General features: G+C 34.1%; 1 protein-coding gene across 1 annotated transcript in view; it reads right to left on the bottom strand.

Moving 5' to 3' along the window:
* LOC137931219 (uncharacterized) overlaps positions 1-18,037 on the bottom strand; it is an 82,338-nt gene extending 64,301 nt beyond the window's left edge. Inside the window, exon 1 of the mRNA XM_068774629.1 lies at positions 17,897-18,037. Within this exon, the coding sequence (XP_068630730.1) occupies positions 17,897-18,037 (141 nt within the window). The remainder of the gene's footprint in view (positions 1-17,896) is intronic.
* Between the last annotated feature and the right edge of the window lie 456 nt (positions 18,038-18,493).

Raw genomic sequence — 18,493 nt, 5'->3', positions numbered from 1 at the left:
TCAATGAGCAACCTGACCTTGTTTCTAATGCGGATCTCATTTCTTATTTGATCTCTCAGCAAAACTCCAAGCATAGCCCTCTGGGTAACCTTGAATTTTCTTATAAGGCCCGTGGTAACCACGTCTCTATACGTATATCATCACCGCCAACATACATTGGTCAAAAAATTATCATTTGTCAATTTTGCCATATATTATGACATTATTATATTCCGCTAAGACCAAACCTCCGTGACAGTCGGATGATATACCGCATCGTAGATATTATCTGTCAATGAAAAAAAAAAAAACTCCATATCAACTGATTGACCAAATAAAAAAATGGTGATTTATCATTTTTATTGCGAGAAAAACATGTTTATGAGAATCTTAAGAGGGGCCGCCCGGGGGTAGTATTATGAAAGCATAATTGTGATCGCAATTTATCTATCTATTCTGAGCCAAATACACGTATGATTTTTCATATAACGGTTATTAATTTTAAACGTATTTTTTGTGGTATATATATATTTTAAGGTGTTCGAAATTTAAAATCTAGCATAGCGCCACTGTTACTCACTCGGAGGCTTTATTGGTAAACTGACAGTAGCTTATCGGATGGATGCATGGACCATGTGCTGGTGATTTTTTACGAGATCAAATTAGTAATGAAGAGATAGCCCTAGATAGAGCGTTCTCATTATTGACAACATATACATTTAATACTTTGATCAAATAGTAAGGCGTATTTGTTAATAAAATCTCTTGGGCATTAGAAATGTGAGTATTTTTTTCCCAAGTTGGTAGGACTGTTTATAACATTTGCTAAGAGTCTGTTTTTAACAAAAATTTGAACATAATCTTGTTTAATCCAAACAATTTTGAAAAAGAGTTTTTATGTCTCAAGCATATGAAGTCTCGATTGATGCTAAAATCGCTAATTTTTTTTTATAAAGCGTAAAAAACAAGACTCTCCGTGCTCCGTGTGACTTCTAGATGTTCAGGAAATTTAAAAGGTCAATACAGAGATGCCGTTGTGACATGATTGAGATGATAAAAACTGAATCGAAGAAGATCTTGAAGGCTATACCGGAAAAAGACTGTTCTGGCTGTTTAGAGCGCAGGCAGAAGCGTTGGTAAAAGTGTGTTTTATTGCACGGGGGTCACTTTAAAGGAAATGAAAATGATTTGAAAGAATAAATAAAGAATTTATATTTTACAAACAAATTAACCGTGTTGTATATTTCGAAAACGGTGATAAATTATATTTAAAATGTCGCACGCGTTCAGAGTAGACCCCCCGAGTACAAAATAATCATTGGCTACTTACAAAGTCCCCGGGGGGGCTGTTTCCTAACTATAAACTAGATATTGCCCCCGATAGCGCCCTTCGGGGAGCGAACTTCGCCAGTTTTTTGCTTATTATTTTATCTTTTATTCGTACCTTTTTAAAAGTTATAATGAAGTTTTTTTATTCACTGTAATACAACTGAAGGGCGTGTTTAAATTTGAAACTTATACAAACGTACAGATTTCGTGTATTGTTTCATATTAAAAGCATACGATTTTGATAGTTTGGTTGTCATATGTACAAATGTAATGCGTTTTAATTAAATAATTTTGAAGAAAAATTAGTCTGAAAGAATTGGATAATAAATTGTGTGCAACTGTATCAACTTAAACAGACACACAATCAAACTTTACACACACAAATAGATATTAACGAATAAATAGTTATTTAAATTATTAAAAGAATGTTTGAAATTCCAACTATAAAATATTCGAAGGAAACAATTTTTTTTCTGAGGTATAAAATGCATACATCGATGTTCTTTTTTAAATTCAAATTATCAGGAAGAATGTATAACATATAAATTATGAACCATATCATGATCTTTTTTCGAAATTCGAATCCTCAGTCTTTAAAAGTTTTCAAATTCGTATATATTATGACACTCCAATTATAAAATATACAAAAGAAACGTTTTTTTATCGCAGTGATTTTGCAGTAATATGCGCTTTAACTGGAGATATAAAAAGCATATAACGATATTCTTTTTTAAACTTAAATAAACAAGCAGCATGATCTTTTTCAAATCCAGTTTTTTTTTTAAATATCAAATTCTTCTGTATCATGACATTCCAATTATGATATGTTCAAAAGAGGACACTGTTTTTTTCCGCAGAATTCTTGCGGCAATTTGTGCCTAAATTGGAGATATAAAAAGCATATAAAGATATTCTTTTTTTAAACTTAAATAAACAGGCAGAGTGTAAAACATTTAAATTATGAACTATATCATGATATTTTTTCGAAATTCGAATCCTTGGTTTTTAAAAAATTTCAAATTCTTATGTATCATGACATTCCAATTATAAATTATTCAAAGGTAACACTATTTTTTTCCGCAGCGTGTTTGCGGTAATTTGCGCCTTAACTGAAGATAAAGCATATTATGATATTCTCTTTTTAATTAAAATTATCAGGCAGAATGTATAACATTTCAATTATGAATCAAAGCAAGTTCTTTTTTCGAAATTCGAATCCTCAGTCTTTAAATTTTCAAATTCTTATATATTATGACATTCCAATTATAAAATATACTAAAGAAATATTTTTTTCCGCAGCGTGTTTGCGGTCATATGCGCTTTAACTGGAGATATAAAATGCATACGATTTTTTTTTCAAGTTCAAATTATCAGACAGTATGTATAACATTTATATAATGAACCACGGCATCACCTTTCTTCGAAATTCAAATCCGATTCTGATCTTATGTATTATGACATTCCAATTATGAAATATTCAAATGAGATTTCTTTTATTTCTGCTTCGTTTTTGCGGTAATTTGCGCCTAATTAATAATGTTCTTTTTTTAAATTCAAATCATCAGTCTCAAGAAAATTTCACATTGTTTTATATTACGACATTCCAATTATGAAATATTTTTAAAATAAGAATTATATTTAATTTCGCAGAGCACCGGTAGTGGCGCTGCGTCTCAATTAGTGAGGTGAGATAAGAGGCATGTAACGGCGCTTTCTCTGTTCCAAGCAATTACTCCCGCCAAACGATAAGGTTTTAAGACGGCGAATATGCGGGACGCGAACTGCTCGCGCTACGTGATCCAGATACTGCAGCGTACTGCGGCCAGGGGTGACCAAGCCGATAAAAACTACGGCCCGTATAATAATCACGATAATTTTCAACAACGAACATACGTTTATCATACCTTCTTACATATTAATTCTACATAGTAAAGTTTTATTATTCCATTTTAGATATAAATATTACGTATTTACCTTGAGATAATGCTTGACTTTTGTAAAAACCTTGTTTTTCTTTATAGCCAGTTATGGTGATTTAATGGTTTTCAATTCCTCTCACAGTTGCGGGTGTTTCTCCGCTTTTTCTATTCTTCTCCTAGACTCGATATGTTCATCGGAATCTCTGGCTATTGAGCTGTTCACATAACCTTATTTTCCTATAACATGACCAAAGTATTCTATGTATATTTTTTTTAACCGTCCATATTTTCTTCTCCTTCTTTTTTCTTAATTTTTATTCTATATTGTACTTACAGCTGATGAATGTTTAGCTGATCAGCATGAATTAACTTTACACAAAGACCGAAGTATCTATATTTCAAACATTTGGAAGGCAACTCCAAGTGTGAATTAAGTCAGAGAGATGATATTCATTGTTACGGCCAAATTATTCTCAGCCTTTTTGATGGTATAGCTCAAACCACCCTTGTGATATCGATGACTCCTCGACGTCGCGGACGACCTCCTGACAGAGAGTGACCATAGAGGCTTTAAAGAGAGAACCTTAGAGGCCACGTTAAATAGTCTTACGTGAAAGAGATGAATAAAGAAAGCATTCCTTTTAACATATTAATCCATCTACATTGAATTATTAATAGTAGCATATATACAATCGTATACGAACTATGCATATATAGCAGTAAGAAATAGCGCTCTAAAAATGCAAATATATTATTTATGATGAAGGTATTGACCTGTTGCATTTCACTACAAATAAATAAATTAATGTAACACATTTCAAAGTGAAACATATTCACTCTGAATACATGGTGATTGGAGATAGGTCAGAGCTTTAAAGCTTTTTGTTGACAAATGAGCTATAAATTCACTCCTGAAAAGATTTTACGCCTGTAGAAAAATACCCTGTACTTTTTTCGTATCTATATATTAGATAGAGATGAACGAATTTTGAAAATTTAATCCATTGAATTATTTATCATATAGATTAAATCATTTTATAAAGTTAATCATAGTTGAGCAGCCCTGGAAAGCGCGACTTGCGCGAATATCGCTCAATTAAAATATTAAATGCCCACTTAAACATCCATGCCGTCGTTGACTGCCGCCAACACCTTTTGAATACAGAACGCGAGCGGGCGCCGGTGTAACTCTTCTGCTACTGATAAGAGATATTCCGGAACGTTTGGTACTCCTCCCTCTCTGCCTCTCTACCCCTCTCCCCTTCACTATTTTCCATGAAAACTGGTAAACAACGACATACATTGTAATGTCGGTATATGTACAGTGATGTTTCTTTATAATTGCTGCGAATAGGGAAAGGTCCTGCCTTGTTCAACGGAATAAGACTGATGACAAGTCATGGGTTAGATTCCCTGGTCTTATCTTGTCTCAGCTGGATGGTTTCCACAATCAAGCGACACTGCGTTAATTTTGCGTGGTAGTTGGTCTTAATCAAGCCAACCCAACTCATCGAGAAATCTCAGCACACCCTTGATGTTGTCGCCGATCTCGGAGAGGCCTCGAGTGATCCGAGATAGGTAGCCCTGTAGGGTGCTACACCCGTACATCGAAGTAGTACAAGAGCTGTAGTCTCATCCCCTTCCAGGCACGCTCTGCACTAAGGACTATTCGTAACTCCTAATGTGAATAGATGTCACCAGGAGCAGTTGAGGTCGCGGCAGCCGGAGCAGGGCGATAAAGAGCTGGTAGTTTATGTATTGCCTCTTTTTCTCGTCGGCACTTCTCATGTATCGTCCATTGCTCTGTGTTGACTTCATTTCTCGAGTTTATTGCATAAATAAAATATGATTGTCTTTTTACAACCGCCTTACTTCTTTATCAGCTGCATGCGATTTTTGATTCTTCGTTCTCTTCCAGGCACGCTATGTACAAAGGACTGACCGTAGCTCGATTCCCTGGATACCATCTTAAATAATTCATATTTCGTGTAGTTATATAGGATTGCTACTGTTCACAAACATGTTTCCAGAGGATTGACAGCAGCGTCCTCTGCATACCATAACACCCCACTGCGATCCTCAATCCGCCTATCATGTTGACGTATGTGATAGACAGAATCATACACAAATGATGCTCCTAGATAATGGCATCCAAATTTTAATTAGCTTCTGATATACTAAACACATTCTGAATTTAGAAGAGTATATGACAAAGAGACAGGTTCATATGCAAGTGTTGATGCAACGAAACAACAGATGACGTTCTTAGACGTATTTCTGAACGACAAATGACTAATAAAGCCTTACTTACTCTTTATGTAGATCTTGGTATATAAACCACATTATCATCAGTCGTACGACATTCATTTCTGGACATAAATTCCCTCCTCTGCCTCCGTACACAGTCTGACGACTTTACGGAGGTGATCAGTTCGACTTGGAAAATTTTGGACAGTTGAAACAAGATCATCTTCTATCTACATTCGGAATGAGTAATAATCTATTGTTGAAACTAATTAAGTTGCATTAATACGTGATGTTTGATTTGACATAGATTTTCGTTTTATTGTTCCAATATACGCAAGTTTATAAACAATGTTGATATTTTTGAGAGGAGCAATTCAGAAGTCTCCTTCTAGCTTTCACAGAGCAGGTAATAAAAAATGTTCTGGTCAGGAACTATAGCACGATGTATCATGGCATATATTTAAAGAGAAAAGTTAGTTAATATAAATAGATATGAAATTAGTATATAATAAACAAAGATAATGTTAATTTTAAATATAAAACAGGCTTTAAATCAATTAGATGTAATTCAATTAGATATAAATAAATAAAACAATTACCTATACTATCATAATAAATGCAATATATTAGAGTAATAGATAGGTACGAATAATTATGACATTAAAATTATGATCCACGTAAAACAATAATAAGAGATAGAGTTAAGTAATTTGAAATAGTAGGAAATTGAGAAAGAAAAAAAACTGTAAATAAGGTAGTATATGACCACTGTCGTTTAAATATAGTGGTGTATGGCAACTACAAAAAAAAATTTCGCGCATGTTCAAAAAAAGAACACACGACCTATATTTATAATAACACACACATGAGTGCAGTATACAGGCTGATTGCTAATAGATTTAAAATCATTAAAGGGATAAAAATACAGTTCGTTTATTGTGAATTAATATATGGTATATCCAATCAAAAGAATGTTTTTAGAAATACTGTATAACGAATGATAATAAACAGAGAAAAAGGTTTTTTTTTTTTTTAATTCAGATGGTTGCGTATTAAAATTAATTATAGTTTAATATCTGTCGCTGTAGACTTTGTACTTCCCTAAGTCATTGACATCGCTTTATACAGGATGTTTGGTATGATGTATAAAACCTTTAAAGCTTTTTGTTGGTAATTGAGGTACACTTTCACGTTTTTAAACCTTTTACAACTATTATCAATGACGCTGTATGAATTATGTCATCAAAAAAATATTTTTTTTTTAAATATATACAACGAGGCAAAGGTGGCGAACATCGTTCTGCCAAATGCACCGTTGTGCCACGTCTTGCCACGTCGTGCCATATATTGCCACGTCTTGCCACATCTTGCCAGGTAGTGCCGCGTCGTGCCACGTCATGCCGCGTCGCATCGCGTCACGCCACACAAGTATATCGGCAATAAATCGGCGGGTTATCGCGGGCGGAATCAGATTCCCCGCGTCGCCTCCTATCTGCTGAAGTTTGCCAATAAATACGACGCGAATCTGCATAACTCCCGAATGTACCTCGAGTTATGGCGCTCTCGGCTATGTGCCGCGGAAACGACACCGATGCACGAAGCGGATTTAAATGGATGCGGTATATTGGAATTTAGCCACAGAACTTTTTCATATACATTTTATAATTTTGACTAATCATTTTAAATTTATTTCACGAGTCCTTGTATAAAGTTGAATTACATAGCAAAATGTATATTTAATTTTAACAAATCTTACATCCTGTAAGCCTTTGCCATAATTTTCCAATATGGGGCTCCGACTACAATACTCTCTTGTTGCGAGTATAGATAAACTTATCATTGTCGTCATCATTTCAGTCGTAAAACATCCTTTGCTGGATATAAACCTCCTCCATAAAATGGTCCTATATCTGAAACGAAGAATAGGATCCTCTAAAATATTTGTTTACATGAACCGGCCACCACATGCCTGCAACCACCGCCGTCCACTTCGTGAGTGGACACTCCAAAACCTGAAGATACCAGCCAACATACACTGTCACTTGAACTATATAAAGTTAAAAGATGATGAAAAGTAGTTAAATCTCCTTAAAACAATTTAAAGTGAATTTGTCTTAATTTTCATTCAAGTAAATCAAAGTGAAACAAGCAATATATATGTAAATGTATATTTAAAAGTATTTATAATATGTTATTATACCACATCCATAGTTAATAACTCCTAAATCGCAGTAAATCCAGTTGGTTGAACATAAGAGACTGTATACGGAACCCTCTTCCTGTATTACTCCCGCAAGAACAACTGCTTGTTTGTCTGTGCCGAGGATACGGTATATACTTGTATACATGCAAATACTATCCATACGATGTTTTTAAAGGTGATCCGATGTCATATGATATGCAAATGTCGACTTTATAGCTTACAATTGTTTTATATTACCTAAGTTTGAATAACGATATTATTTTCTTAGAAAGAAAAATTAGGTTTTTGAATTTCGAGAGATAGAGAATTAAAATAAAACTAATATAAATTAAACTATACACATTTTTATATAGATACTTCACAAGTAAACAACTTGATTAAGTTAATTAAAAATCGTAAATGTTTATATATAAAGATAAAATTATTTTATTTAACTTTGGAACCTAACAGAACTATTATTGATAGTCAATTATTTTGTTCTTTTTTTAACTCTACTCTGCTTCGCAAGGTGTAATAGTTGTGAAGAAGAAGCAGGAAGAAACTCTACAATAACACATCTGTTAAAAAAGGTGTAAAAAAATTAAACAAGGTGACAATATAGTTCATTTTTCAGCAAAAACCTTCAAAGATTTTACATAAATTTCCAGTCACCATATATAAAGAGATCACTCTGAAAAATATAACATTTTTTTTAGAATTTATAATGCGATGAGCCAATAACTTCTAGCAGTACAGTTGTACAGACATATAGTAAACAATATATTTTTAATATATTCCAATCCGAATTTTTAAACACATTTTATTACTGTATTATCATTAAGTTATTTATTACTTCTGAAACCATTGACTTTTATACAGGGTGTACCATACATTAATTAACAGCATGTAAGCTATACTTCAACCACTTTAAAACTTTTACAAGTATAATCAATCAAATCAGTACCCGGCGATAAGTATTGCACATCGACTTTTGGAAAGAGACAATCGGCTAATTTCAGCCTCGTAGAGCACTATCTCTATCCTACATTACCTATGTGACGTTTTATCAGTCGTTGTATTTCGTGCGACAGAAATAACGCTCTACGAAGCCGAAATTAGCCGATTGTCTTTTTCCAAAGGTCGATGTGCAATATTTATCGTCGGGTATTGTATCTCAGTGTTACCGCATTGTAAATTCGTAGAATATTAAAAATTTATTATTGTAGCATAAACATATATTTTGTTAATATCTATCTAATGTTATGTATTTAAATTTCTTAAAAATTGATACAAGCTGTGGTAGCCCAGTGGAAGAGCACTGATACTTGAGATAATAGGTCTGGGATATATTCCCGTGATACGATCTAATATAATTCACACTTAGTGCATTAATTACATAGGAGTGCCTCTGTTCACAAATAAGTTTCCAGAAGAGATTTAGCTGTTCTCTACGTATCGCAATACCTCACTAATCGCCCACTTGCCTATCAAACTTAGCGATTATGGTTTATCTCCTAAGACTATGGGCTAAAACTTAATCATTGTATATATTAAGTAGTAAAATACATATATACTAAAAATTTCCTTCGAATAAACTGGATTTATATAAGGACGCTATCAAAAATAATAGTTTGCTATCAAACTGTCTATTGCCAGTTATATGAGGATATGAAATAGACCAAACGTGTGAAGTTTTTGATGATGCCATTTTGGGGAGTTTTATTTTCGATGTATATATTTATTACATTGCCTATAGATTTGTATTTGAGAGGTAGATAGAGAAAAGTAATATCATGTGAAGACCAATGAAATTCTATTGATCTCCGTACAAATGTATATTACGTAACTTTGTTATTATATTTTTAGTACTGACATTAAATAATATGATAGGTACCCTTGTCTACATAAAAAAAATCTTTTAATACTATAAAAATGAGAAATGAGATTTATAATCATAGGTCGTGGAATCTATTCCGGGGGCAATCTTAAATACACAATTTCGATGACCAGGTACAAATCCATGGAATGTTAAGTTTATTTTTTTATGTCGTCTGTTTTAAAGGACTTTTATATATCCATGCCGTATATAGTGCAGGGACGTTATATATTCAGGTATATAATTTCTTCAGATAATTTTTTTATTTCTTATTCTTCACAAACTAATGTCATTTTATTCTTCACAAAATCTCTCCATTGCTTACATATCATCACCTTCCTTCTCTCACCTTCGCTCTAGGGCCACAGTTTGAAAAATAGGTAAATTTTGGTATCATTTTTCAATTTATTACTTTCAATATAAGTTACTTTATTTAATTTACTTACCTTAGAGTCTTATCCAACTCCTCCTCCCACGAGTCATGTTTTATATAGCATAGTGCACTACCTTTCTGCAAAAATCTGAACCAGTTGGCGCAGTTGGTCGTGTTCCATTAGAAAGGCTATGTTATATATTTCTATTTTTACTACGATCTCTAAGTCGCAATAAGAGCGGAGACTTCCAAACAGAACAGCCGGTGATAAGACGCACATTGGTTTAGTCCACTTCTGGGTTACAGATGCACGAGAGATCCGTGAACATCTGGATCACGTGTCCAACGTGATAAGATGATACGCTCTATTAGTATGTTTCAAGAATTATGTATACTAGGTCTTGTTAATTCATGTTTTTGTTCGATTATCCAAAATATCGGAAGAAAATGTGCTTCTGCCCAATATGGCGGTATGGGTTCCGGGTAGGTAGCCAATATGGATATTACATATTTTATTCTCGTCCTCTTCATATTCACCTCCCTCGAACGAAATAACTACAAAGATGTATAACAAATGGATGTGTCTTACACAAACTACGCTCATATAGTTACGTAAATATTTTAAATTACTATACAAATATTATTTATTGATATATTGATATATTGATATTAGGTGATTATGATTATGATTTATTGATTTAATTTCCATGTCACAATGTTAGTTACCGTTCTCCTCCGTAACGGCTTGACCGATTTTTACCAAATTTTATATGCGTATTCAGTAGGTCTGAGAATCGGCTATTATCTATTTTCCATACCCAATTTTTTTGTTTCTATTATTTTATGATACAGTATATAAAAATACATGCAACTCTAAATTTTCACCCCTCTACAAGCAACCCCTGTTTTTTATTTGTTAATTAAAACCTTAATTTTTTTTTGCAAAGCAACGTTTGCGGGATCCGTTAGTTTATATATAATACTAACACTTCCTGAAGTACCTGGTGATAAATATTGCACATCGATCTTTGGAAAGAGACAATCGGCTAATTTCGGATTCGTAGAGCACTATCTCTCTCCCACACTACCTATGTGACTTTTTGTCGGTCGTTGTATTTCGTGTGACAGAGATAACGCTATACGAAGCCGAAATTAGCCGAATGTTTCTTTCCAAAGCGATGTGCAATATTTATCGCCGGATACTGTAATAGGTTCTCATGAAAAACTAAAAGTACAAATTTTTTACCTAATGTTTGATTGTGTTTAATCATATCCTAATAATATAATAATACATGGTGATGTTTTACACTATGTAGACTGTGTAATGAAGGCCTTGTGTGCGTACGCATTACCTGACTCTGCAAGCAAGTAATGAAGTTGTAAAGCATACTCGCTTTTCGTACAACACCCTGTATAATTAAATATTACCGCATCCAATATGTTTATATCTTCGGTAGTTTTCCATGTTTTTATTAGGCCCGCAGCGCTAAGGTAATGGGGGGGCGGGTACGGGGCGTCAATCTATACTACGGACATCTCATTTGTTGCGCCGCGGATACGGTAATGGCATATTTCAGCCTCGCGGTCGGCGTTTAGATTGGAGTGAATGAAAAACTGGGTAGGCAGAGTCTCAGAACAAAATTGACTCGTTCTTTTTCGACATTAAGTTTGTTGAACGTGTTTCTATGTAATTACTTTGACTATTACTTTATTTTCTTAAAATTGTGACAGTGACCACTTATGATGATGAAACTATAATCAAAAAGGTCCTCTCTATCATGGTGCAGTTTAACTTAAAACAAAGCAAGATGCGTTCCAAGTGCGTCTTTGATCTGTTTAAAAAATATTAACATACTTTATAACAAATGGAGTCTGATTTTTTTATCATCACTTTTATTCTTATCACATAATTTCAAGTTATTTATTTCAAAGCTATCACGTTTAAACATATATTAGTGGGACCGGAAGGTAATGTTGTTTCTGTCGATATATTTTACAAAAAATCTGATTGATTTTTACCGCTCCGGCATTAATTTGTATACTAGATGGCAAAAGGTTGTCGATAACGAATTTTGTTGATTGGAAATAAAAACTTGTTAATAGTGTAGCCGTGTGAATTTAACTTAAGAAAGCGACATTACTTTCCGGTCTCCCTAATATTTATTTATAACTAAACTAAATAAACTAAATAAATAAATCATTCATTGTTATATATGAACAATTTATAATTAATAATATAAATTAGAGAAAAGCCTAGAACCAGTGAGATTAGAAGAAAAAAAGAAATAGTATAAATAATATTATAAAAAAATCAAGCCGGAAAATTATTAATTCTTTATTTTGAAAAGTGTCTGCCAGTTAACGTTAGACGTGAGAAGGTGTAAAAAAAACAAAAACCCGAGACAGAAAAATTAAGTTTTATTTTCAAATCTAACTTATATTAAGCTACGTGTATAAGCCTCTAAAAGCTCAGATAAGTTAAAACTAAGTTACCATCGCGTTTATATACGATAGCATAGCATATAGCCTAAGCAAAGTCATAATATATTTCATATTCCTTTATACCTGTATAAATCGATACCATTATATAGGTGGAAAAATGTATGTAATACAAGTTAACTTTAATATCTAATAAAATATATAAAATTCTCGTGTCACGGTGTTCGAACTTGAACTCCTCTAAAACGGCTTGACCGATTTTTACCAAATTTTACATGCGTATTCAGTATGTCTGAGAATCGGCTGCTATCTATTTTCCATACCCCTAAGTGACAAGGGTGGTCCACCCCTAAATTTTATTTTTAATTTTTTTAGACTTTTTTGGTTTTTATTTTATTATGATACAACATACAAAAATACATACAAACATAAATTTTCACCCCTCTACGATCAACCCTTATCTTACATTTGTTAATTAAAAACTTTAACTTTTTTTGCAAAACAAAGTTTGCGGGATCAGCTAGTTTTCTATATATTTTAGCAGTTGAACGTCCATTGTATATCCTGCATCCAGCTTCTTAAGAATACCGTACCAAGGTTCTCTATTGATTAGTCCAGCCTGTAGTTTCTACTACAAAAAGTAAGGTTCTAGTGACAAATCAACTCTGCGCGTGATATAGCCTGACCACAGCCACTGATATATATTACTAAAATTTATAAGGATAAATAGTAAATAAGGGAAACAAATGGAGTCCAAGATAAAAAGGCGACGAGTGGAAGAAGATCAGAACGTGAGGAATTAAAGATTTTGTGAAGAACGTGAGGAAAAGAAAGGAAGAATTTGTGACGAAAGAAAGGTGAAAGAGAAATCAAATACAAAACAGAGTCCCCCGAAACAAAACAGAGTGGAACGGTAGAGATTAGAGAAATCCCTTTAGAGTGCATCTTTTGAATGGTTAATTATTTTAGCACTATATCTAGTAAGCTACCATCAGCTCGGAACGCAGATTTGTTCGAAGATCCGGCTAGAAATCCAACAGTTGTTACTTTTAAATAAAAAGATTTATTTACCAATATACTTACAATTTTAGATTTTAATTCAAGAAAAGGTAGGTCTAAAATATTTTGTGAAACTTTATTATATATATGTACACTCATTACCTACGAAGGATTTTGTAACGTTTTTATTTTTTTTATAATTTATCCCGTGCCTGTCACTATTAAGTGCGTGTAAATAATAAACAGTTTGTTCACGTCAATAATGTAATTAATCAGTGGATGTATGCTTATATATGTATGTTATATATGTTTATAATATTGGCGCAGCGGTAGAGTATTGAGATTTTCGATTGATATAGGATATAGGATTGATACAGGATTACTACTTCTCATAAAGAAGTTTCCAGAGGATGGGCAGTAGTTCTTTGCGTACCATAATACCGTCAACCCGCTTGCCAAGCATGGCGATTATTATATCGTATTATTGTATATCTTTACACAGATATCTTTAGACAATGTCGTATATCTTGTTATGGGCTAAACAACGAAGGTTTATGCTAATGAATTATATTTAAAAAATCCATTACAATGATCACATTTAAGGCTATATCCTCTTTAAGTATGATACGTTTCAACTGAATGTTTGGTTAGAATTTTAAATTTAGAATTCCATCTCCAATATGCACATACGGAATTTAATCACTTAGCAGAGCTCATGTTTGTCCTGTCCGCGAGCATACGGGATGCTTTCAGGAACGATTGCTTCGGCATATTGTCTTCGCTTCCAGCCATTCAGTCGCCGAAGATATGTTTATGTAGCAAACAAAAAGTTTTTTTAAAGGAAATATAACTAAATTTATTAATAAAACATTATGACTCTGAGATAATACAAAGGATTTATTTTAAAGAGCCTTAGATAGAAGGACTTTTCATATACGTATCGTCATGGATCTCGTGGTGACAAAAGACAGGAGGTACCATTCAGAGGATCTTTTGACACCAACTTCGCCACTTTTTCGACTGTGTCGCACTGTGCACCATTAACTGGGCTATACCATTACAAAATCTATTCTTTATTATGCCAATTGTTCAAACTAGTATATATATATTCCTTAGGTAATTTCTTTCAGACAACCATAATATAATAATAGAAGATGGGCAAGTAGCGAGTACTTATACAAACATACATACAAACCATGCTACAAGGCACAGATGCAGGACAAAAGATCCCGAACGGGGTGGGGTGGGGGGTTATATACCATACTCGTCCCACTCGGCAGACGAGTTGGCGATAACAGTGTGGTATTATGGTACGCAGAGGACGCTTCTGTTCATCCTCTGGAAACTTGTTTGTGAGCAGTGTCAATCCTATATATATAATGCACAAAGTGTGATTTACATCAGACCGTATTTCGGGAATAGAATCCGCGACTTACAAGTATGTCTTAATCCTTTACCGCTGTGTCTATATTGTACATACATATACAAACATAAATTCACTTATTCATAAACTTTTTTATTTTCAGGCGATAGATGCCCACTGCAAGGCCGCGACTTGAACTATGTCGTCGGTCTATCTAGTGGGGGGAGGGGGGCTACCCACTCAGCTTCTACCAGCTCGTGATTCTGAAAGAACCTCTCAGTCCGAACGGCCATTAGCTGTACGAGCAATTTTCCCCGCTGTCAGTCAATCCAGAGGAGCAATTCTTTGAGCTACATCAGTTTTCTGGATTCTTCTCCGGATATCTTTAATTCTGATTCGAAGTTGCAGCGAGACTTTGACTATAATCCTCTCCATTGCTATATTTATGAACTTGAGCATTCTTAAAAGGTCAGTCGTTAGCGACCACGTCTCGGATCTACGAGTATATGTAATTGCAACATTGGTCAACCTTTGTCTTCAGAGATTGTGGTGTTTTGCACTAGAAGATGTTTCGGAGCTTCCCGAATGACCATCCTAGTTATATTCGAAGAGTGATCTCTTTCTCTAAGTTGAACTTTTTAAGCTGGAGCAATGATTCCCAAAGTGGTCTATATCGACCCCTAGGGGTCTATGACAACCTGCAAGGGGTCTATGTCAGTGAAAAAAAATTTAGGGGTTTATGAAAAGACAATGGGGGTCCACGACAGTGGATCTCAACACATACACTGATAGTACCTATTTACTTACATCATACTATCTTTTAATATCAAAACATTTACGTTATTTATAAAAGTACCTATGAAGTAAAAAATTTAGGACTGGACATCATTAGCCGAGGAGATTTAAGATTAACCCTTACAAAATTGACGCCAAATGTTGATAATTTATTATTAAAGCATCAGACTCATCCTTCCCACTAAAAATATTGACTTATTGCTTATGTTATTTTATTTATAGTTTATTTAATGTAACGTATATTTTACATAACAGATACAAATTTTTATTTTGAGTAGTTTTAATTTAAATTCAATTAATAAATGTATAAATTACTATGTGTTTTGACTTTAAGTTTTAACTCTAAAATTCACTACAGTTAGGAATTTACAGGAAATTAATATCAGGTAAGTAGGGGGTCTACCCAACACGGAAAAACATGGCAAGAGGTCTACGACACAAAAAAGTTTGGGGAACTCTGAGCTAGAGTATAGCACCTCCGGGAACTACTTAAGTAGGAAAGAAATGGAGATTGAATATCAAACTTCGTCTTGCTCATAATTTCATTTATTTTTATTATATCTCGCCTGTATTAGTTATAAGCTAATGCAACAATAGGAACTCCTTTTTAGTCATTAATCACAGTTTATTTATTAAATATAAATGAAAAACTATGGTAAACATGAATAGGAAGCAGTTCAAAGACAACCGAAGCATATTTTAACTTTTTGTTTTTCGTGTCGATGAAATAGAACCGATAGAGCAATACAAGAGTTTTATTATAACTGTTCACAGTAACTATGATCTAACTTAAATAGGTGTTTATGTTTAATTGTACACTAAAATATTTTATCGTACCAAATAAATATTAGAAATATATTTCTAAATGAAAATATTAATGCGTTGAGATGATGAAATATATATACGTGTTGTCGTTGTCGTGTCTTCTTTATTAATGTCGATTCTACTGCGCGGTGCTCCTTTTATACGTTCACGAACAACTAGCGCCATCTGTCGACGCCGGCCGATAGTACAAAGTTCCGACATATGAAAATTCATAATTTTTTATTTAACACGTAATTAATTAATATATTACTGGATGTCTTAACAGACCTTGTAATGCTGGATTAATTGGCCTGTTCAATTCTAGAAATAAATTAATATGACATATTTTAAAATTACCAATTTATTTGTACGGTAAATGTGAAATTTTAAAAGTATGTAAATAAAACATTGAATCAATTTATACAGTGAAAACTTTATAAAATGTCTTATTTTTTATTTCACAGCGACACGACAATAACTTTAGGTTGTAGTATATCGAGTACCTGACTACCTACCACCTACACAAATACACATCTTGGTATTTCAAACTAATACAATACAAATACAATACAATATGACGGTGGATGACACTGAGGTAATATTTCAGAGGCTCCCGTCACATAGTCTCTGTTTCATGGCCCGTGCATATTTCATCCGCCCTTCGCCGCCCGCCCTGCGCTGTATTCTATTAATATATATTTTATTTTGCAATACATTATAACACAGTTGCTATATTTATAAATATAAATTTGAAAAACAGGTTTAAACTGTTTTTTTTATAGTTAATTACCACGTTGGATTTTATATAGCACGACATTAGCGCGGATTAAATGATATTAACAGGAGATATTATACAGGATGATTAAATATTAATCAATGAATGTGTGGTACATATCATCAGTAGTACCCAGTGGCAGAGGATTCAGACTTGTAACCGTAGGTAACGGGTTCGATTCCCGTGACACAATCTTATAAAACTCACACTTTGTGCATTAATTATAAAGAATTGCCATTGCTCACTAGCAAGTTTTCAGAGGATGGGCAGCAGCATCTTCTGAGTACCATAGTACTACACTGCAATCACCAACCAGCCCACCAAGTGTGCGATTATGGTTTATCCCCTCATAGATATCTTTGAGGGAGGGTCATGATTTGCAGTTTTAGTCTTTATATTATATTAAATTTTCTTCCTTGATTATTTACTCTTACCCAATCTTGCTTACGTAAATAGGTTATATTTCTATGTAAGAAAAGGACCAATATTTAGCCACTTCCGCACATGCAGTGGTAGTCGTGCAACAAAGTGCACCGCCCGCCAGCCCGCTGATAAATGCGTATGCGGCAAACAATGCGAATTACACAACTGCCACCGTTAAACCACTCAACACGTGTTTCATCCCTCCAAGGGACATCTTCAGGAGTTATGTTACACCGATTAGTGCCAAACACATAGTCTACGATGAAGCACGACTACCACTGCATGTGCGGAAGTGGCTAAATATTAACTCTTCTTACTTAGAATGGACTTCCGCATGGTAACGCCTGATTACATTAAAAATTTATTTCTTTGTATTGCACTCTGAATAATTACCTTGCAAAACCTCAGGAACACAGGGCGGGTCTCTTTGCCGACTAGGGATGCGATGTTAATAGCCTCCATACTTTTACCCGATTCCGTCTTAAAGACAGACTGAAGTTCTAATACGGGACATTCAGTGGCCAGGTTCACCATGGTCTTTTTTTTTGTTTCGGTGGGGGAAATCTTCCGGTATTCAAGATGCCCTGCCTCTGGGAGGAAGACAGGGGTATGTGGGATTCCTACCCACTAAACCCCCCCCCCCGGTGGTCGCCCTTTGCGCTGAACGGGGGACCGCGGTATCTCCCGGTCAGGGATCGCCACGCGGTCTTCCCTCGCGCCGTGCTAAGGTGCCACGGTCTGGTCCAAGTCGGAGTCACATTTGCCAGTGAAGGTAATCATCAAGCCCCCGTGCTGCTTCAACATCTAGACCAAAACCTTGTCCAGCTTGACTTTGCGAAGTTGTGAATGTAATACGATTATAATTTTCGAATTTAAAATAACAATTTTTTTTATTTATTTGTACATTGTATGCATGTGTGTATGTGCATGCGCATGCATATATGTATACATGCATATGTTTGTGAGTATATGTTTTTATGTATCTTGTAA

The sequence above is a fragment of the Battus philenor genome, unplaced genomic scaffold (genome assembly GCF_028537555.1).
Source record: "Battus philenor isolate CCGP_79_NKW_IND1 unplaced genomic scaffold, ilBatPhil1.0.hap1 SCAF_7, whole genome shotgun sequence".
Classification (NCBI taxonomy): Eukaryota; Metazoa; Arthropoda; class Insecta; order Lepidoptera; family Papilionidae; genus Battus; species Battus philenor.
This window is presented reverse-complemented; position numbering and strand designations above follow the sequence as displayed.